The sequence below is a fragment of the Grampus griseus genome (assembly GCF_964374135.1).
Source record: "Grampus griseus genome assembly, chromosome: 4".
Lineage (NCBI taxonomy): Eukaryota > Metazoa > Chordata > Mammalia > Artiodactyla > Delphinidae > Grampus > Grampus griseus.
The window spans coordinates 20,322,409-20,345,039 of record NC_138997.1 but is presented as its reverse complement, the minus strand read 5'-3'; the positions used below and the strand labels follow the sequence as shown (position 1 = coordinate 20,345,039).

Genomic DNA, 22,631 nt, shown 5'->3' with positions numbered 1-22,631 from the left:
TCCGCAACGGGAGAGGCCGCAACAGTGAAAGGCCCGCGTACCACAAAAAAAAAAAAAAAAAAAAAACAAGTGGGACTACATCAAACTAAAAAGCTTCTTCACAGCAAAGGAAACTGCCAACAAAATGAAAAGGCAATCTATGGAATGGGAAAAAGTATTTGCAAACCACACATTTGATAGGGGGTTACTACCCAAAATACACAAAGAACACATACAACTCAACAGCAGAGAAAACCAAATAACCCAATTAAAAAACAGGCAGAGAACCTGAAAAGACATTTTTCCAAAGACATAAATGATCAACAGGTACCTGAAAAGGTGCTCAACATCTCTAATCATCAGCGGAATGCAAATCAAAACCACAGTGAGCTATCACCTCACACTTGTTAAAATGGCTATTATCAAAAAGACAAGGAACAAGTGCTGGCAATAACTTGGAGAAAAGGGAACCTTATACACCACTGATGGGAGTGTAAACTGATGCGACCACTATGGAAAACAGTATGGAGGGTCCTCAAAAAATTAAAACTAGAACTACCATATGATCCAGCAATCCCACTCCTGTGTATATATCCAACGGAAATGAAATCACCATCTTGAAGAGATATCTGTACTCTCATCTTGATTACAGTGTTATTCACAGTAGCCAAGATATGGAAACCACCTAAGTATCCAACTGTGGATGAATGGATAAAGAAAATGTGATATACCTATATGTAATGAAATATTATTCAACACTTAAAAAGAAGGAAATCCTGCCATTTGCGACAAACTGGATGAACCAGCAGGGCCTTATGCTAAGTGAAATAAGCCACATAAAGAAAGACAAATAGTGCATGGTATCACTTACATGTAGAATCTTTAAAAAAAAAAAAAAAAAAAGGTGAACTCACAGAAACAGAGAGTAGAATGGTAGGTGTCATGGCCTGAGGGTGAGCAAAATAGGGAGAGCCTAGTAAAAGGGTACAAACTTTCAGTTATTAAAGGAATGAGGTCTGAGGATCTAATATATAACATGGTGACTATAGTTCATAACACTTTATTGTATAATTGAAATATGCTAAGAGAGTAGAACTTAAGTGCCCTCACCAAAAAAAAGAAAAAAAAAAGACTAAATATGTAAAGGGTAAATATGTAAGGTAAGGGATGTATTAATTAACTCAGTGGGGGAAATCCTTTCACAAATTATACGTTTATCAAATCATCATGTTGTACACTTTAAATATCTTACAATTTTATTTGTCAATTATACCTCAACAAATCTGAAAAAAAATCTCTAACTCAAAAAAAGGAGAAGAAAGCCTAATTACAAAGCATAATGCTTTCCTCATTCTCCATAAATCTACAGGAAATTGTGGATGGGTTAACTCAACCTTATTAGTTTCTGACTCAACTACATTAGAAAAAACTCCCTGCTAATCATTCAGCCATCTCTTAAAGCTGGGTAAGGAAGCTTCATAACTAACTGCATAACTCAGCGCTCATATATAGACCACAGTTGGTGCAGAGTCAGAAGCACGAGTGGACCTTTCTAACCCTGAGCCGGCAATGACAACGGTAATGTCACCCACTCAGCTCTCTAAGAGCCAGCAGAGCGACCATCAGACCCCTGGCACACCAGAAATGCAGAATACGAATGCCAAATGCTTTCCTCTTCATTTTTTTTTTTACTGTTGCCTTTAAGGCCTGAAAGGCCACTGGAATGACCTAAGGAATATCTTGTCCAGGGCCTGACACTGATACCTCACAAACCATAGCCACAACTTTCTCATTCTTAGGGAAATAACTGAGCGTCGTCTTTCTGCCATTTCCTATCCTTGGCATTATTTTGCTTCTGATGGTTGCATTCTTACCAACGTCTTTTAAAGCTTGTGAGTTCCTATGGTAGCTTACGTGGAAAGATACTTCACAAATGCGAAGTCAGAATAATTACAGCTATGTTAAAAAACATTTCCTTTTCCTCGGCTAAATCCATGGGGCTGTTTTCCATGAAGTAAAAGAGAACAGGAGCAGAAGGTTGCTCTATTTTCCACACCCAATGTCAAGGATATTATCCCCTTTGTCTTCTTCTATGAGTTTTATCCTTTTTGGAAACAAAACACAATTGTCCCATCTTCTATCTAGTCTTGTAAAACACCTTAAATTATCCCAAAATTTAAGGGGTAAGTTCTTCCACAGCATGACACAAAATTATCCATGATGAGATTTTTTTAAAAAATAAAAAATCACCCTCGGACTTCCCTGGTGGCGCAGTGGTTGGGAATCCGCCTGCCAATGCAGGGGACACGGTCCCTGGTCCAGGAGGATCCCACATGCCAGAGAGCAACTAAGCCCATACGCCACAACTATACTGAGCCTGCGCTCCACAGCCCGCGAGCCACAACTATTGAGCCCGCGTGCCAAAACTACCAAAGCCTGCGCGCCCTAGAGCCCGTGCCGCAACAACTGAGCCCACATGCTGCAACAACTGAGCCCACATGCTGCAACTACTGAAGCCCACGTGCCTAGAGCCTGTGCTCCACAACAAGAGAAGCCACCGCACCTCAACGAAGAGCAGCCCCCTCCCGCTGTAACTAGAGAAAGCCCACACGCAGCAACAAAGACCCAACGCAGCCAAAAGAAATAAATAAAAAAATTTTAAAATATCACCCTCAAAACCAGTCCATGTTATTCTTCATAAAGACTAACTATTTAGAAGGTTTTTTCTCCCCACTGTACTAGCAGCCTTGGCTAGGCATGTGGGGCAGATGATATTATATAAAAGCATCCCAGCCAAGCCCAAACTGAGCTGCAGAGGCAGAACCTTGGGTCTGTGGCCCCTGTGGGCATCCGTCCACACACACTGAGATGCAGGTGCGCTTTTGTGTCTCTTATTTGCAAGAGGAAGCTCTCTGGGCAAGCAAGAGTGAGGAAAGAGGAAATGAGGAAAACGGAGGGATGTTCTGGGGTCTTTCCCACCCCTGCCCAAGCCAGGGTACGGGTTTCACACCTGAGTGGAGACCAGGCTGAAAGCTGAAGGATGGTCTTCATGAAAGGACTGGTGAAACTCCAGATGCCTGCAGTGCTATGCCTCAGACAGAAGTGCCAAACAGCTGCAGAGAGCCACAGCCCTCACCTCCCTCTGCCACAGACCAAAGAGCAGCCGGAGAGCAGTCACGGAAGACTCCAGGGCCTGGGGAGGGATCCCGAACTCACAGGACCGGAGGACTGGAGCACGGCAGTGGCATGGCCCCCCACTTCAATTGCTAGGCAGCAGAGCTGTCCCTGCCCACGTGCCCGGGGGCTCCAGGAAGTAACTGAGAAGATGGAGGAAAGGGGTGCCGAGGTCCCGGGGGAGCGGTTAGAAGTCACGGAGACTCAGGCAGGGATGTGAGTGTAACTGCATTTGTGCTCCCAGAGGGCACAGCCTGGTGGATGTGGGCAGTTCAGTACCATATCTCTGCACCCTCCTCTCCTAAGAAATGAGACTCTTTGTCCCCTATAAGCCGTTAGTCACTGTTGGTCTCACCCTGACCTCCTGTCCCAGCTGCGCTCATTGTACTTTTCTCCTAGTCCCTTGTTTACCGACCCGCCTTAAGCCCTGAAGATGTGTCCCACTATCACCTTTCAGAGATTGAAAATAATTCTCTGACAGCCAGCCTGGGGCCCTGCTATTGCTAACGGTCTTCCCTGCTGCTGCCTGCTGAAGACACCAGGTATTGCTTGGCCTTAAAATAACTGGAATCCCATTCCGGCTGCTCAGTCTGACCTCCCGCACCTCCTCCACCACGTGACCATGTCCTTCCACCACCAGCACTTTCGGGTCCCTGCAGACCCCACAGCACCGTTAAGTGGTCCACGCCCGGATGTGCTCCAGAGCAGCTTGTTCACAGTGAGCTGTCCACAGACATTGTTTAACTCAAGGGGACCAAACACTGAAAATGTGTCCTGCACAATCCTATCAGTGACTAATTACAGTCACTTTGCCAGGAAAACCAAAGTGAAAATAATTGATGATCTCTTTTTGGACATGAAGGCAGATTATATTATAGGAGATCCTCAGGAGAAATCTAGGGGACAGAAATGGGACAGAAATCAGCTGGCAGCAGCTGTGTCAGTTTCCCTTTGCGTGGGAACAGAGGGTAATGTTGGTTCTAACCATCGCTGGACCGCCCCATTTAATGCGTGTCCACGCTGAGGGAAAATGAGTCTGTCTACTCATTCCCTTGTGAGAGCCCTCTTTGCACTATAATCCTGTGCTCTTTGATATTTAAGCTTCCCATAAAAAGATAAGGGAGAAGCTTCTCTTTTGTTATAGGCAGATGTCACCATGGGCCTCAAGTTCCACCCAGGGGTAATAACAGAAAGAGTCTTTACTGGAAGAACAGTGGGGCGATCAGCCATCCTGGTTTGCCCTGGACTGAACAGGTTTTCAGAACGGGGGACTTTGATTTTTTAAACCAGGACAATCCGGGCTTTGCCTGGAACAGAGGGATTTCCTGGGACACAGAAATCGGAGTGCTAAAACTGGGAAAGTTCCAGGCAAACTGGCAAGAGTTGGTCACCCTAGAAGATGGGCCAGTGGAGCCAATGGAGATTGAATATTTAAAGCCACTGAAAGCCCCCATCGTCCGTCCCCAACTCCAAGGGAGCCTGGGCCTGGGGGCTCAGGACATGTGACCACTGCAGATCCCTGTCTGGACCCGAAGGCTGGGAGCAGTGAAGGTAGTCCTAAACTAAGGACTGCTTGGGCCCTATCTCCGTCATTAAGTGTATGTACTATAAAGCTCACCCCATACTGGAAAAGAAAGAATCATATTGTGTTCTGGCAGTGCCTAAAACCCTAGTCTCTGACTTTTTTTAATTGCACAACCCCAATAAAAAATATCTGCACGTCCTACTATAGCAGAGGCGGCTGGCTGACAACAGGGATGGTGTGAAGTTGGTGCTGTGCAGTAGCTGCCCAGTCAGGGATACACTTCCCCGCCTCCTGGGATCTTAGTGGGGCTACTTCTTGCCAATGGAAAGTAAGTGAAATGAAATACGTCACTTCTGAGCCAGATGGCTAAGCAGCTGGTGTGCCAAGCTCCCTTCACCCCACGCACTGGTTGCGTGGAGAGAATGCTGAGGACCCGGATGGGGACAAAACCCTTAGATGGAAGAAGCCTTGGTCCCTAAATGACCAGGTGAAAGGCCACCTAACCAGGAACACCCATGCAGGACTTGACGTGAGCAAGAAAAACGGTAAACTTCCGTTACATTAAACCACTGGGAATATGGGATTGATCCATCAGCACAGTTAATACATTCGACTGGAAAAGAGTATCATGTACATTATAAAACAAACACAAACTAGAAATTAAAAGATGATATTTTAACAGTAAATATAAATAGGAGCTCCAATGTCTTCCTCACTCCCACAGCAGAGTCCTTACTGTGCCCCTCAATGTGTACACATCACTTGGGAAATCTTTGGCCTTAAAACACTTCTGAATATTTCTGCTATTTGATAGATTTCTCGTAAGCACTCAACATGCAACTTTGCTTATGACAATCACGTTCATAGAAAATCTGAACCATTTCCCATAGAGGAAAACCTGGACAGCCGGAGGACACCTCTAATGCCATGCTTAGAGTATGACAACTTTTAAAAATAAAACGCAGACAAGGCAACTTAAAGGAGGTTTCCCTCGTTCAAGATTTTTGCTGCTCCTTTTTCTTCTTTTGTTTTGGTGACTTGTTCTGAAACACCACCAGTAGGTTGCACACCTCCATGAGCTACTTGCACTATTAACAGAGACCCAGAATTGGTCTGCTGGCTTTTGACCCTAAGAAGTGTTTTGGATTATTACATTGGCTGGAGGGTCAGAGCAACAGGTTAATATGCTCAGAAAAGGCTTGGGGATGAGAGGTTGCTGGAGCTAATCCTTTTATATAGACCTGTAACTATCTAAATTGTCCCTTGTCAAGTAACCCTCTGGGACACGGGAGGGAGGCTGCTGCTAATGGCAGGAGGGCATGAAATCTAACTAGCACTTCAGTGGTACTGCTGATAAGGAACAGGATGGGGAGATGAGGGAGTGAGGCTGGCAGCTCATCCAAATTCTAGCTGCCTCTCGTCCCCTGACTACCTGAGAATCACCCAGCTTGTGTGACAGAAGCTGTTTGGTGGTGGTGTGGACTAAATGTTTGTCTCTCCAAAACTTACATGCTGAAGCCCTAACCCCTCAGTGAGGCTGTATTTGGAGTAAGGAAGTAATTAAGGTTACATGAGATCAGAAGTGTGGAGCCCTGATCCAATAGGATTGGTGCCCTTATAAGAAGAAACACCAGAGAGCTCTCTGACACCTGCCAGACTGACTGACTCTGACTCTCTCTCTCTCCCTCCCTCTCTCTCTCTCTCCCTCTCTCCCTCTCCCACCCCTCCACCAAGGAAAGGCCATGTGAGGACACATTAAGGCAAGAGAAGAAAGCTCTCACCAGAAATAGAATCAGCCAGAACCTTGATCTTAGACTTGCAGCCTCCAAAACTGTGAAAAATAAATATCTGTCATGGAAGCCACCCAGTCTATGGCATTTTGTTTCAGTGGCCCCAGCTGACTCATACAAGGTGGGTTTTAGAGGAGGGTGGAGTGTGAAGACTCATCGTTTAGTCACTCTCTCATCTTGGAGAACCCAAGCCCTTTATAACTCAGTGAAAAAGTACATCTTGGGATTTCAGCTAATGTCTAAGATCGGTACACTTGTAATAAGAATGGAGATGTGTTTATTGTCTCTCTATTATTTATCATTTTTGTACTTACTACAAAAGTAGGTGACTCACATTACTATAATCCTGGTGCTGCAGAATATTTGAAAAATTACTCTATTGTGAATTTTCCTTTTCTCCATAGGTTTTAGGCATGTATTATGGTCAACAGTTTTACTTTCAGGATTCAAAGTGACTATAAGGAGTTAGTAAATGGCAAAAAAAAAAAAAAAAAGGAAGAAGAAAAAGAAGAACTCTAGTAGAGTAAGAAAAGGCTAACATTTCTAAAGAGTTCTCAGGTTCATGATGATTGGGTTTACTTGTGCCTTGTGGCAGGTTAATTCTGGAACAGGAACTTAATAATTCAGCATTAAGCAAATAGAGTACATACAAGACAGAAGTAAGCGGCAATTCTTCTACCTCACCCAGAACTGATGGAACCATTGTTGGGATACTAGGTACATTTCTAGGCTCCAGGTTTAGAAATAATACGAAAAATTTTAGTCTAAAGAGAACAACCAAATTTTTTAATGATTGAAAAAAGAAGCTGAATTGCTGCTACCTAGCCTCAAAATACAGCAGATGAAAGACATTTAATAATGGTCCTCAAGTGTATGAAAAAGAGTGAGGTCATCAGCAGCTATTCTTCTCTTCCGGTGAGGACAGAATCAGAGGAAATATATTTAAATGACAACAAGATCAATTTATGACTTGGATCTACTTTTTAAATTTATAAAAGCCTTTAATCTAAAGGGATCAAGGTGCTCAAATTAGACTAGATAGAATTTTCTAACCTTAGCAATACCATGAAGAAATGGCCCTCCATGAAATTATAGCTGCTATTTTCATAATTTCAAAGAGTGTATTCTGGCAAAAAACTGCAAAACTCTAGAAAGAGTCACCCCTAATGCCCTCCCTGGAGGAAGGGAAGAGGAAGTGAATGGGGCCTCTAGAGAAGGGGCCCTGGCTCCATAATGATCCTCGCTGCTTGACAGGTAAGTATCCAACTTGAGGCGACCCTCGGACAGGAAACAGGGACTTCAGGGGTGGTCAGAGGGACCTTGAAATGGTTGCTATGAGATGCCAAATTCCGCTCAAAGAAAGAATTAGTCATAACAGCGGGCTTCTTGACTACGCTTAGGGCAAAGCAGCAGGAGAAAGAGTAGGGGAAGAGGCAGCGTTTCTGTTACTCATGAGGCCATAAGATCTTCAAGGGAGGCTGAAGGGACTCAACGCTTTGGTGCAGAAGAGCCAGAAAAGAAAGTGCATTCCCTCTTGGGGATTTGCAGAGCTCAAGGGAGCCTTCCCTGAAAAAGAGAATAGGTAGCCGAGTAGGCTTTGGAATAAACTGGTTATCCCAGGGGCTCCTGCCCTAACTACCTCAGATAAAGTCGAAATGGCTTCATCAGCCACGAATCTTCTCTGATCTGGCCAAGTTCATCGTAAACCTTCGAACCTAAGGGAAGAACTGGGCTAGTGCCCTGGAATATCCAAGAAGAAATTCAGAGAAGGGAGTAGGACCATTCCCATCCACCCTTCAGAGAGAACCCAGGACAACTATACTGTGATCTTAAAGGTATTTTATGGCTCCAAATCCCCCACCCCACCCTAATATTGGCTATTATTTTTTAACCCCTCTCTGTTCTGCCATGAGTAATCAAACAAAACACATCTAACAAGGAAATTGGATTTGGATACTTATAAACAGCAACTTAAGAGAAATATTTGGAAATGGTGTCCAGCTTTATTCCCAGGACAAGAGGCGTCCAGATGCAGAAAAGGAAGGAGAGAGCAGTACCTCGAAAGAAAATCAAATCTGTGAAAACTATGTGAACGAACATAGAACCAGAAGTGACCCAAGAATCTAGCCCGCTGGAAATCCAACACTCCCCAACAAAGTCTCAGAACATGAAAGACAAAGTGAGAAGATGCAGAATTTCCTCCTGTGATCATTTGTATGAATAGTATGGTATCTCCCAAACTCCAAACATTAATATATTACTGTCAAAAATTTAGCTTCTCCATATACCTCTTATTATTTTTCTATGAATCAACTTCTTTTTGACTCAGACAAATTCGGAAAAATGAAATTGTTCCCACTTGCGGTAGTGATGTAAAAGTGTAACTTTCTAAATAAAAGATAAGTATAAAAATAAATGCCATGAAAACAGAAAGTTGTCAGATTCTTATTAGATGCTATTGATTGCTGGAGACTCTGAGCATGAGACCCTTCCTCTGCTGAATGGGGGGAAATGGGTGTCCAGATGGTGTCGAGAACACATCCCAAGGACTTCCTGCTAAACATGGCAGATTGAACCCGTGTTTGTTTCTTCTCCCTCCTGAAACCTCACTAAAATGCCAGTAAAGGAATAAAAAATAGATAGAAAGTCTTCAAGAACAGAGAGAACGGGAGCAGACACAGCAGTGGAAGAGAGATGGTAGCAAATTTCTGACGGAAAACCAGCACAAGGGGAACCACAGCTGAGCTGGCAGAGTGCGGAAAGCTGAAGCTACGTGCCTGTAGGAGGAAGAAGCAGCGAAGACTGAGACAAGGAATTCCCCGGCAGCACAGTGGCTAGCACTCCGCACTGTCACTGGCGAGGGCCCGGGTTCAGTCCCTTGTGGGGGAACTTATATCCCACAAGCCACGCGGCACGGCAAATAAAAAAAAAGACTGAGACAATCCTTATCCCAGAACCCAAGAGGCTCAGCAACTGGGGCCCAGGTCCCTTGGAGGCCAAAGGCTGAAACAGAAGAACTAGTTGAAAGACTGTAGAAGGAGGCCTTTGGCTCTGCTCCACCTCTGAGCCCCACCCTACTCCTCCATCAGAGGAGATGGGAGGATTATTGTCTGGAGAAACTGAACCAGAGAATCTCTGGGGGCTCCAAGAACAATGGAGCGTGAGGGTAAAATTCTGTACTGATCATAGTGCGAATTCACATACTGCAGAGTGGAAGAAGCTTCCTTCCTTCACCCACCACACTGTCAGACTACTAGAAGGCAGGCCTAATATACCCACCCTCCTCCCTCACCCTTCACTCCCTCCTCCCTCACAGGGGAGTTAAGGGTTTTTTTCCTAGAGGAAGTTAACGGTCCCATAAAGATGACCTACAGATGCCATCATCTGGGGTCCCCCCAGAAGAAGGCTGCCTCCTGATCCATCACCCTTCAGTGAAGCTGCCTTCTCAGTAAGCCCCATCTCTGCACACAGAGCCCCCAGTTCTCTCCCTAGTGCCTCTTTCTTAAATTGCACAGATAGCCAATCAAGAATGACCTGACATTTGAGTAAAGCCTCTAGGGTCTCTTTTGCTCTGATCTCTTTGCTGGACCCTTGTTTTCTTGGCCTCATCACGCTGGAGGGCTCTAGGTTCAGTCCTTGGTCCTCTCCTCTTTTTGACCTATACCCACGCCCTTAAAGATGTCATCCAGTGTCCTGGCTTTAAATGGTTTTCATGTGCCAATGACTCCTGAATTTATATTTCCAGTTCAGATCTCCCTGCTAAAATGCAGACTGGTATATCCAACTGTCTACTCTCTATCTCTGCTTGGATGTGTAAGCAACAATGTATTAGCCAGTTTATGATGTAATAACAAACGATCCAAATAGCTTAGTAGAGCACAGTGTCTAGAGCCTCTCCTTAGCTGTAGCGTTAAGTCCCATCTCCTGGTCTTCCCCCCAAAACTGCTCTTTCTGCAGCCCTCTCTGACTCAGTTAATCACAATTCCATCCTTCAGGATGCTCAGGCCAAAAATCTGAAAGCGGTTCCTGACTCTTCTCACAGTTCATATTTGTTGAAATCCTATTGGCTCTACCCTCAAAATATATACAGAATCTGCCGTATCTCATACGTCATCTGCTATCTTCCTGGTTCAAGTCACCATCATCCCTCACCCGAATTTTTGCAGTAGCTTCCTAACTGAATTTTCTGCTTCTACCAATGCGCCCAGTCTATTCTCTGCAAAACAGACAAACTAATCCTTTTAAAATACAAGATCATGTTACTCCTCTGCTTAAAACCCTGTAACGACTTTCCATTTCACTTAGAGAAAAAGCCAAAGCCCTTACAATGGCCTTCAAGGACCTGCCTGGTCTGGTCATCCATTACCTTTCTGACTTTCCCTCCTACCACTCTCTGCCAGCTTCCTCTCTCAGCTACACTAACTTCTTTGCTAACCCACCAGTCACATTTCCACTTAAAGTCCTTGCATTGGCTACTTCCTCTATCTCAAAAGCATCTTCCCTACATGGCCACATGGCTAATTCCTTCACCTGCTTCAAGTCTTTGTTCAAGTGCCACCTTCACAGTGGGGACTACACTGACCACTCTGTTTAAACTGCAACCCACTCTAGCTCACCCCCCAGCAGCCCTCCCCCACGTCCCTATGTAATGCTGTCGTTTTTGTTGTATAGCTTAACACCACCCTCTTACACAATATCTTATTTTCTTATGGTATTATCTGCTTATTGTGTATCTTCTGTCTTCCTTGGCTATAAGATAAACTTCAAGAGGGCAAGGATCCTTGTTGGAGTTGTTCACTACTATCTCCCAACAGTGCCTAATACATAGAGGTGCTCAAAAAACACTTAACAGGTGAATAACAAATAAAAATTAAAGGCAAAGGCCAAAATAGAAAAGTAAGAAGGAACTTGGAAGAAACAGAAATGATAAAGGAAGATTTTTTTTAAAAAATCATTAAAATCCTCAGAAGAGAATAAACTGCATCTATGAGACAAGAAAGGAATGATATAACAGCAGCAGCAACAAGAAGAACTAAAGAACAATCAAAGGATAAAAATTAATTCTTAGGAATTAAATTCATATTTGAATTTTTTAAAAAATCAGTAAAAAGTTGGAAGTTCAAGAAATTCCCTGAAAGAACAAAAGTCCAAGAAGATGAAAAACTCAAGATGAAAGAAAACTAAAGATCAGTCCAGGAGGTCAACTTACGACTAATATATATTTTAAGAATGAGGGACAGGGCTTCCCTGGTGGCTCAGTGGTTAAGGATCTGCCTGCCAGTGCAGGGGAAACGGGTTTGAGCCCTGGTCCGGGAAGATCCCACATGCCACAGAGCAACAAAGCCCGTGTGCCACAACTACTGAGCCTACACTCTAGAGCCCGTGAGCCACAACTACTGAGCCTGCATGCTGCAGCTACTGAAGCCCACACATCTAGGGCCTGTGCTCCGCAACAAGAGAAGCCACCGCAATGAGAAGCCCGCGCACTGCAATGAACAGTAGCCCTCACTCACTGCAACTAGAGAAAGCCCGTGCGCAGCAATGAAGAGCCAACACAGCCAAAAATAAATAAATAAATGAATCTATTTTTTTAAAAAAGAATGAGGGACTTCCCTGGTGGTCCAGTTGTTAAGACTCCCACTCCCAGTGCAGCGGACCCTGGTTCGATCCTTGGTCAGGGAACTAGATCCCATATGCATGCTGCAACTAAGAGTTCGAATGCCACAACTAAGGAGCCTGAATGCCACAACTAAGGAGCTGGCGAGCTGCAACTAAGTAGCCCACCTGCCGCAACTAAGACCCAGCACAACCAAATAAATAAGTAAATAAATATTTTTAAATAAATAAATAAAAGATCCTACAGGCCACAACGAAGATCCCACGTGCTGCAACTAAGATCCGGTGCAGCCAAATAAATAAATAAATATTTTTTAAAAGAATAAAAGAACAGAGAAAATAAGAAGACAAAATTTAGGGGTAAACAATATTTTAAAATATTCTAGAACAAAAGGGTATGAGTTTTCAGGCTGTGAAAAAAACTCCTCTAGGGTTCAGCATAGTGAAGAAAAATGCCTCTGAGCCAGCACAGCACTGTAACACCTCAGGCTGGGGATCAGGGGAAGACCCTAAAGCTTCTACAGTTTCCAAACAAAGCATCAGAACAGCACAGAACACCTCAACAATAGCAGTGGAAATTAGATAATAATGAAAACAATGTTTTCGAAATTCTGAGGGTAAGGATTTTAACAGAGAAACAGAGGCATATTCAGAAGTGTCAAGACCTACCATTCCCCTTCTCTCAGGAAGTGTCTGGAGGATGTGCTCCACCAAAACGAGAGAGAAAAACCAATACATAGGATAATATGAAATCCAGGAAACAGGTGATCCAAATCAGTAGGGTATAAGGGAAATTCCTAGGATGATGACAGGAAGTTGTGGGATGACAGCTACGTAACAGATCTAAAGTGCAACCTCCAGATTGGAGAAGAAATATGGAAGACTAAAGCACAAATGACTCCAAGGAAAAACAAGTGGTATGACTAGCTTACTTAATGTATTTAAATGTACTGAGAGGAAATTTTCAGTTCTGCTGAAGATTCAGAGATGAAACTAAGCAAACAAACAAAGAGGCAATTATTAACCCCATGTAAAGCAAAAAACTACACAAGAAGGAAATGTAACCATAGTATACTACTTGATTCAGCTTTGAACATTATTTACTTAATCACAACAACATAAACATTGATTTAACTCAACAAAGTGATATAACTTTTCTGGAAGGATGAAGTGAGGAAAAGAGGAAACAGAGGAGCATGAAATTTTTTCTGCCATAAAAGGAAGTCAATTGATAATGTCTAAAATTTGTGAATCAATAAATAGCAGTGAACACATAGTATTTAGAAATATGGAAATAAATACGAAAAGTAGTAGTCAAAAGGAGGGCCAATGGCTGTCTCTGGGGATGGATTGGGGATAAGGAGAATTACTTGTCGTTATAAGGCTTGTAACCTCACTTTATTTTCAGACTACATACATGTGTTACCCTGCTAAAAATAAATATTTGGGGATGTGGGACATACCAGCACCAAATCAATACTTTCCACTTGATATAACACAAATATTCAAAGACAGTGGAAATGACTTTCTCATCATGTGGTCCAATGTTATCTAAAATCACACCTTGGGGGACTTCCCTGGTGGCACAGTGGTGAAGAATCCGCCTGCCAATGCAGGGGAACACGGGTTTGAGACCTGGCCCAGGAAGATCCCACATGCTGCAGAGCAACTAAGCCCATGTACCACAACCACTGAGCCTGCACTCTAGAGCCCGCAGGGCACAACTACTAAGCCCACGTGCCACAACTACTGAAGCCCTCACACCTAGAGTTTGTGCTCCACAACAAGAGAAGCCACTGCAATGAGAAGTCCGCACACTGCAAAGAAGAGTAGCCCCTGCTCTCTACAACTAGAGAAAGCCCGCGCACAGCAACAAAGACCAAATGCAACCCAAAATAAATAAATAAACAAAAAATTTTTTTAATTAAAAAAATAAAATAAAATCATACCTTGGGCATAAAGTTTCAGCCAAGTTAGATGAATAAGCTCTAGAGATCTGTTGTGCAACGTTGTACCTCTAGTCAACAGTAATATATTATACCCTCAACATTTTGTTAACAGGGTAGAGCTCAAGTTACACATTCTTACCACATTTTAAAAAATGTTGAAACATGCCTATGCACCTCTTAAAGTTATCTCTTGTACTACCAGTGGTGTTCATCACACTTTCAAGCCTAAGGAAATAGTGTGTGCCATCCTCCTTGGAGCAATTAGATGGACAAGAGACCAATGTTCACAGTTCAAGGGCCATGTCTGACCCAAACTAATTCAAGACATAATAAAAAAAACTAAGTAATTCCATAATCATTAAAGAAATCAAATCTCATAGTTTAATTTTTTTTCACAAGAAAAACATCTGGTCTAGATCATTTTATAGGTGAATTCTAACAACTTTGAAGGAACACACTCTTCCAATCTTATTAAAACTCTGAGAAAATAATTCTCTAATTCATTCTGTGAGGCTAACATAATCTTGATATCAAAATGAGCAAGGACCATACAAAAAAAGAAAAATTATAGTCCAACCTCACTCATGAACAAACATGAAAAATCCCAAACTATTAACAAAAGAACCAAGCAATGTATAAATGGTGATATGTGCAATGTTTTTAAAAGCACCGGGTTTGGGGGATTAAATGTAAAGGGAGCCCTAGCATCTTGCATCAGGCAAATTCGTGGTGTTTATAGTGGAACATTCTGTGTGGATCTGAAAAGGCAAGGAGCACAAGATGTTAAAAAAAAAAAAAAAACTATGAATACACATGAAATAGAAAGCTTTCTCATTATTATAGGTTTCTGATTTTAGGAAATGGGTTATTGGCAGAGGATAACACTGACCTACCTCTGTTTTGAAGTGGAGAGGAAGAAGTAAAGATTTCAGATAGAAAATTGATAGCATAACTATTCCAACATGAGGCTACTGAACTCTCAGGGAGCCCCTTCCAGGCTCTTGGACCAAACTGCCACACTTAGAGACATATAGCAATCCCCCCTAAGATCCCAGCCTTTTCTGTAAATGTATCCTCTGAATTTGTAATATAGGTGGGTAGAAACTCCATGCACTGTCTACTTCAAACCTCAAGGATCATGAGAAGGGTCTTGGCCATGAAGAGTGGTTTGTTATAATGGCATATCTTCTCTGCGTATCTTTCCCCTAATTAGAAATTGTGTGTATGTGGCAGATCCATACCCCTGAAGGGAAAAGCATTACTCACTGTGCATGAAATATTCTCTCAAACTCTGGTGACCCAGAGACTGCTGGGGGTGTGACTTTGTATTTTGATCTCGCCTTTCCTGCCTGCAAAGCGAAATAACCTGCAAGTAAAGAGGAACGAACATTAAACATGTGGCACATCATTATTCATTAGTAAAATGCAAGTTTAAACCACAGTTAGATACACTACATACCTATTAAAATGTCTAAAATTAAAAAGACAGATCATACCAACTAGAAAAGACAGACAGACAAGTGAAGATACAAAATCAACTGGAATTCTCACACACTGCTGGTGGGAATGTAAAATGATACAACTGCTTTGGAAAACCATTTGGAAGGAATTTTTTAGTTAGACATACATTGACCATATGATTCAGTCATTCCACAACTAGAATTTCCCCATGAGAAATTAAGTCATACATCCATAAAAACACTCGTCCACAAATGTTTACAACAGCTTTATTTGTAATAGCCAAAAATTAGGAACAACTCCCTGATGGTTAAGATTATATGTCAACTAGGCTATCCATGGTGCCCAGTTGTTTGGTCAAACACCAGTCTAGATGTTGCTGTGAAGGTATTTTTTAGAGGTGATTAACATTTCCATCAGTAGACTTTGAGTAAAGCAGATGACCCTCCATATTGTGGGTGGGCCTCACCCAATCAGCTGAAGGCCTTAAGAAAAAAGTTTGAGGTCCCCCAAAGAGGAAGAGATTTTTGCCTCCCTTTGGACCCAAGACTGCAACGTCAATTCTTGTTGGAATTTCCAGTCTTGCAATCCATCCTGCAAATGTCAGACTCACCAGCCCCAACTATTATATGAGCCAATTTCTTAAAATAGATATGTGAGAGTGTGTACGTGTGTGTGTGTGTGTGTGTGTATCCTATTGGCTCTGTTTCTCTGGAGAACACCGACTAACACAAATGTCTATCAACAGTGAGTGGATAAATAATTTGTGCTTTGTCCATACAACAGGATACTATTCAACAGTAAAAAGGAATGAACTATTAATAAATGAAACAACATGGATGAATCTCAGAATAATTATGCAGAATGAGGTGTGTGCAGATGGTGTCACCTGCACGAGGGGTATCGGAGGTCTGACAATGGCCAAGGACAAACTAAGAGGGCAGAAGTCCAGGAATGTATTCCACATAGCCAGCCAAAAAGGCTTTAAGGTTAAAAATAAAGCAAAACCAGTTACCACTAATCTTAAGATAAACATTGTGAATGATGAAAAAGATAACTGAGTGAATAAAGCTTTCGTAGATATACAAAAGGAACTTGCACACTTCTCAAAAGGCCTTTCTCTTGAACCTCTGCAGAAACAGCTGATTCCTCAGCAGTGTCATGAAAACGAACCAGTTAATGTTGATGAAACTACAAGATGAATGGCTCAGTTGTAATACACTGGTGATGCATTGAATTCCCCCAAAAGACCAATAAATTAAATGTTTTATACAAAAATTTATGCTAAATGAAAGAGGCAAGACCCCCCAAAAAGTATTACTGTATAAGTTTATTTGTATAAAATTCTCAGAAATGCAAGTGAATCTACAGTGACATAAAGTAGATCAGTAGTTGCCTGGAGGTGAGGAAGGACAGGAAGCGGGGGGGGGGGGTCACAAGAAAACTTGGGGATGATGGCTCCCTGCAGGACTCAGCTTCCCTATTATGAAATGATTATGACTTTCTTCTGCATTTGCTGCATGGAAAATACATTAGATTATGAAACCCCAATGCCTGGGATCACCTGCCTCTGATCATCAGTTCTGTGACCCTCTTTCACTTTCAGACCCACACCTCCTCCTCTGTAAATAGTTCTCACCTCCTGTCCTTATCTCCCTCATTTTACCCCGTAGTTAACTTCTGGGGTCTATTATTTCCCTTCAGATTATTTCTTCCAGTTTCAGTTTCTCAGTTTCTCTCCAACACTGTTCTGGTCTCCCTTATTTTAGTACCTTGATATCCATTTCCTACTTGCTAATGTTTTACAAATAATTTCCTTTTCCACACCAAGTTTACAGCTTCAGTCTCTCACTGTGTGACAGTATTAGGGGCCATGTGTTTCCTCCTGAATCATGGTACTATCTCCCCTCCAACAAGAAGTCAGTAAATACTGAACCTGGTCGAGTAAGCCTCTCACAGCCGGCTACTTTCCTTCCCCTTCATTCCCCTCTGCTGCAAATAAAGTGTTGGTCCTGATTTAGAAGCTACAGCTGAACATCTAAGTGTGGACTGGCCTCTTTCTCGTTCAAACTGTAGTCATATCACTGAAGTCTGGGAGAGTAGAGTGAAGATAAGTGTGGGATTAGGCACTGACGGTTTCCAACCCTGGGCTAAGGCTTTTCAAGGCAGCATAAAGCTGGAGAGGCCAGTGGCTCACGGCCTCAGCTGGAGCCAAAGAGGAGGTCTATCTATGGAGGGGAAAAGTGGGGCTTGGCCACCCTGGACCCTGCTGCTACCACTGCTTCTAACGTGCTCCGCAGCCTCAGAGAACACACCGGGCAAGGCTTCTGCTTTTCACGATAAAATGGAAACGATGAAAGATGTGTGCTCCTAAATTTCTCTATTGGCAACGGCGCCAGAACCTAGAGCTTCAAAATTCAGGGGAATAAGTGAAAGCTTTGCAGGGCTGGCTTTTTCTGGTTGTTCATTGCACCTGGTCGGCATCTGTCTGGAGCGGCAGCAAATGTGAGGAATGAGTTTCAGTAAATGAAGACCCCGCCCACCTCCAGCCCCAGGAAGGAGGACTCAGTTGCATCAGCTCCAGTTCCAAGGAGTCTCAGGTCAGGGGCCTCAGCGGGACACGTGTGCTGGGGAAAGTGAATCAAGACCCCTCATCCTGCCCCCACTCTCAGCCCAGCCACAGCTGGGCTTCTTCACTGCAAGGCTGCCTCTCAATCCACCAGAAGCTTCTCTCTGTGGGGAAGCAGCCAAGGACTGGAAGTGACTGTGCTGAACACCAACGCTGGGCCAGGCACCATGGTGGGCACTTCCTACCCGGTGTCCTGTTTAACCCTCTTTGGTGAGGACACTGAAGGACAGATTTTCCCGGCCAAGGGCACCCAGCTTGTAAGTGGCTGGACCAGAAGATACAAGTCTGTTTTCAAGCCTTGAGTTGCTTCTACTATAGCACAGGGCGTCTCACCTCTGTAAACACCAGACTTTCGCTAAAGCAGCGAATTCTGGTTCTTAATGCCAACTCCCTCCCTCTCTCTCTCTTCCCTATCTATCACCAACCACCATTGGCCCCGTCTCCCCTTCCCAACTCAGCTGCCTGAACTTCAGACTGCAATTCACACCATCCCTTGCACCCACCAGCAAACAGAACCTCTCTGTGGGGATGGCAGAGGCTATGCCAGCCTGGGGCAACCGTGGAGCTGCCCCTGTGCTCTCTGCAGGGCCAGGACATGGGCACACACGGGGTGGACCGTGCCTACGTGTAGAGGGTCAACACAAGGCGTTTCAGACCCAAGTGCTGCTTTAGTTGGCTATAAGCATCCTGCTTTACTCCAGAAAAGACGGTAAATCAAACCACAAAACATGTGTTTTAAGGTATAATGTTTTCATAAACTCACAAAACAGACTGGCTAGCAAGTCTGCCATTGAGTGTGTGTGCAGACTCTTTATCTATCCTAAACCGTGGTGCCCCGTGCTTGGGCTGAGACGTCCGCTGCTCTGCCCCGTTTCCTGGTACAAGCACACTGGGAAAATAAAGAAATACGTGTTCTTCCTAAGTCGTGCTCACCAGGGCTCAGACCCTTTTTCCCATTTTGCATGTGAAGGAAGCACATGCCTAAGATAATATGAATTGAGCAAAAGTGACCCCAGAGGAGAAGACGCCTCTATTTAACCAGGAAATCAGGATATTGAATAATCCTAGTGGGAAGGCACTTTAAAATTTAGAATGAATTACTTAATCTGAAGCTCATATTTTTGCAGGAGATTTTTTTTTTAACTTGATAATCATACCTGCCATACCCAGCTTATTTAAGAAACACACAGTAATTAAAAGATCGGGGTTCAAGAAATCACAGCCATGATTTATAAGCAGGTACAATGTTACCTTTGGAACACTCCAGACTAATATTTATAGCCCACTTCCCCCAGGTTACCTACCGCATTTCTAATGCTCACTCGAACTAGGCTGTGGGTTCTAACTAGAGATGATGCAGAATCTCTGGGCTCAAAGGCCCATGGCATCCCCATTGGAAGAACTAATCCCTGGAATGTTCCAAATCTCTGCCTGTCCGGGGGCACCGATGACCCTGAGCACAGCGTGCTCTGCAAAGCCCACGGACCACCAGCAAGTGAGTAGAAACCCCAAAACGCTCCCTCTCTGACACACACACACACACACACACACACGGGACGCTTACTTTGCTGACAGGCAGAGAGGACAGAGAGAGCAGCCATCTTTCATGTGGAAAGTTCTGGTTCACGGGACTATTCGCAGAAATCGAGGGGAAGATAACAAAGGCACTTTCAACTTGGCAAGGCTGACCTTCCTTATAAGGCGAACAGAGCTGAGAAAGGAGAGAGAAAAAAAAAGGGAGGTTCAAGCGGCTGCGTGACCTTTGCCCTGGAACAGGAATCAGAGAGGCAGGCGGGTCCAGGCTGTCTGTCAAAGATCTTCACCTGGATCGGGCACAGCTTCCCCGACCCGCTTCAGATCTCCTCAAGCTCCGACCTGCGGGGTTAGCCCTCCAGCCTCAGCACCTGCGGCTAACCCGTCTCAGCCAGCTCAAAAACAATTCCCTCTCCTTCTCTTCCAAAGTCTGGACTCCTTAGTCCCCTGCCTGGCTCCAAGGCCTTGATGAGACCTTTCCCACCTCCCATGGGAAAAGAGAGGCGATGGAAGATTTTATTTAACCCCACTGAGATTAACATGCTAATTTAAGCCGATTCTAACTTTATTCCCTAGTAAATGGAAGATCTAGGATTTGAACCCATGTCCAGCATATTCCAACAGTGCCCTAAGCCCCCTGCCAGGCTTCCTCCCACTGTCACCCCAACTCTCCCATCATCGTGGTGACCATAATTTTTTTTAGTTGAGATATAATTAACATATAGCATTGTTTTAGTTTCAGATTACAACATAATGACTTGATATATGTATATATTGCAAAATGAGCACCACAATAAGTTTAGGTTAACACCCATCACCTCACATAATTACAGTTTTTTTCTTGTGCTGAGAACTTTTTTGTGTGTGTGGTACGCGGGCCTCTCACTGCTGTGGCCTCTCCCGCTGCGGAGCACAGGCTCCGGATGCACAGGCTCAGCGGCCACGGCTTACGGGCCCAGCCGCTCCGTGGCATGTGGGATCTTCCCGGACCGGGGCACGAACCTGTGTCCCCTGCATTGGCAGGTGGACTCTCAACCACTGTGCCACCAGGGAAGCCCTAGTAAAATGTTTTTAAAAGGTTTATGTTCCCTATATAAACTCAAAAAAACTACAAGAGTTTGTGAGAGTTTAGCTTATTAGTTAATCAGTGTTTGTTACCAAAATTATACTCTGGATAAGGCAAACCAGAGAAAAGTTTGGTAATATAAAAACAACCCCAAACCATGTGAAAGAACTGTTGTTATGAAATGTAAACTCTAAATGTAACTATTTCTGAATAATTTTGGTGATAGATGAAAAGATATATATATAACTATAGACATGTTCTCTCAGACCAGTTGCATCCCCCCCAATTATTCCCTGACTTCACCCTCTGTGTTCTATCCCTGTCCCTCCAAAAAACGACAGCTTGTTGTCCTGGTTTCCACTGGTACTACGGCAAGCCGTCTCTGCTGCCAACAGGCCTGGCCACAGAGAGACAGAAAACACACCACCTGCCCGAGGATGCCCAGAAACCGTCAGTGATCACAATTATCAAGGACCATAATACTCCTGATTGAAAACTAGCCCAGAAAAGGGTTTCCACGTGCCTAGTGTTTATTTCATTCTCTTGCTGGAAGTCCTGACCAATTGAAAACACCTTAACAACGCAGCAAACAAAACTCAGATTAACCAAACTTGAGAAACTATGCCCCAGCCTACATGTTGCAAAAATTCAGGGAATTGCAGCGGTCCTGCAGAACATTTTCTCCCCCTTCAGAAGCTGGAGCACTTTGCTCTGTGACCCTGGGTGTGGAAATCAAGCTACAGAGTGCTAAGGCATTTCCTACATTGGGGAGCTCTTTGCCCTGGGATGGGCAGGGCACAGGGCAGAGGATTACAGGTTACACCAAGCCTCAGGCAGAAACTGACAGCCATCCAACACCAGGAATGTCCCATCCAGGCTCAAAGGCAGAGACAAAAGGGGAGCAGAAAGGAGAGGAAACTAAAGATGAGTCCCCAGGGTAGTGTAGTGAGAAGAGCACAAGCTTTGAGCTAGTGATCTAGGCTCACGTCCCTGTATGGTGTTGGCGAGTCGCTAAACATCCCCTGACCTATTTTCTCAAAGGGAAATAATAGGACCAACCACACAGGGTCCGTCTGATGACAATGAAGTAACACGCGGGATGCAAACAGCACAGAACGGGGCACGTGGCAGGGCGTCCACGAGGTCTCTCTGCCACCCCCTCCATGCCCTCAGGCCTGGTGGACGCAGAAGAGACAAGATCTATTTGTAGGGAAGGGCCCAGTACAAAGCAGCAATGATCACAGGATGCCGTTATAATTTCCCAGAATGGAAACAGAGCACTTGAATTGCTTCAGAACGGCTCTTGACAGTAATAGGTCTGAACCTGAGTTGTCTTAAGTGTACATAAGGCTTGGGAGAGGATAAAGTAAAGCAGGATCTAGGGACCAGGGAGGGGAATTAGAAATTCTTGTTGACAAGCCCCAGCCCACACAGCCCTACACACACACACACACACACACACATGTGCACACATACATAAACACACTCATGTACAGATTCACACACATTCCTACACACTCACATTCTCATAAATACGCACACTAACACATATATTCACACACTCATACACACACACACACACACACATTCTACCCTCATGTCTCCAAAGGGGATTTGTAAACTGAATGTTTGGACCTCAAGGCACATATTCTTACAAAAATAACATTATAAATGGTGGCCATGTTCTCAGGTGGCTTCACGGTAAAGAAAATTGTAACCCATAAGTGAGGTAACATGCTGCATATTGGCGGTTGAACAACGAGAGGAATTAACACTTCATTTGCCTCTTCGTTTAATCGTTAGTAAATTTTTTTAAACCAAATAGTATTTGAAATGAAGCACTTTTAAAAGAGGGCTGTTGGCAAAAACTCCCTTCCCACCCCCCCATGGAGAGAAGCCAGGCTCCCTGTGG

The 22,631-nt window shown here is 43.9% G+C and overlaps 2 protein-coding genes across 2 annotated transcripts in view; one reads left to right on the top strand and one right to left on the bottom strand.

Annotated features, from left to right (window-relative positions):
- MGST2 (microsomal glutathione S-transferase 2) overlaps window positions 1-22,631 on the bottom strand; it is a gene marked incomplete at its 3' end in the record, with an annotated part of 80,548 nt that overhangs the window by 10,255 nt on the left and 47,662 nt on the right. The window contains 2 exon segments of the mRNA XM_082653385.1: window positions 15,300-15,399; window positions 19,685-19,831. Coding sequence (XP_082509511.1) covers window positions 15,300-15,399; window positions 19,685-19,721 — 137 coding nt within the window. The 5' untranslated portion in view covers window positions 19,722-19,831.
- Window positions 16,409-16,693, top strand: LOC309821854 (ribosomal biogenesis factor-like; the record flags this gene model as incomplete). Its single annotated transcript, XM_082653384.1, has 2 exons — window positions 16,409-16,519; window positions 16,634-16,693. 2 exons carry the CDS (start codon window positions 16,409-16,411, stop codon window positions 16,691-16,693), a joined length of 171 nt encoding a protein of 56 aa, XP_082509510.1.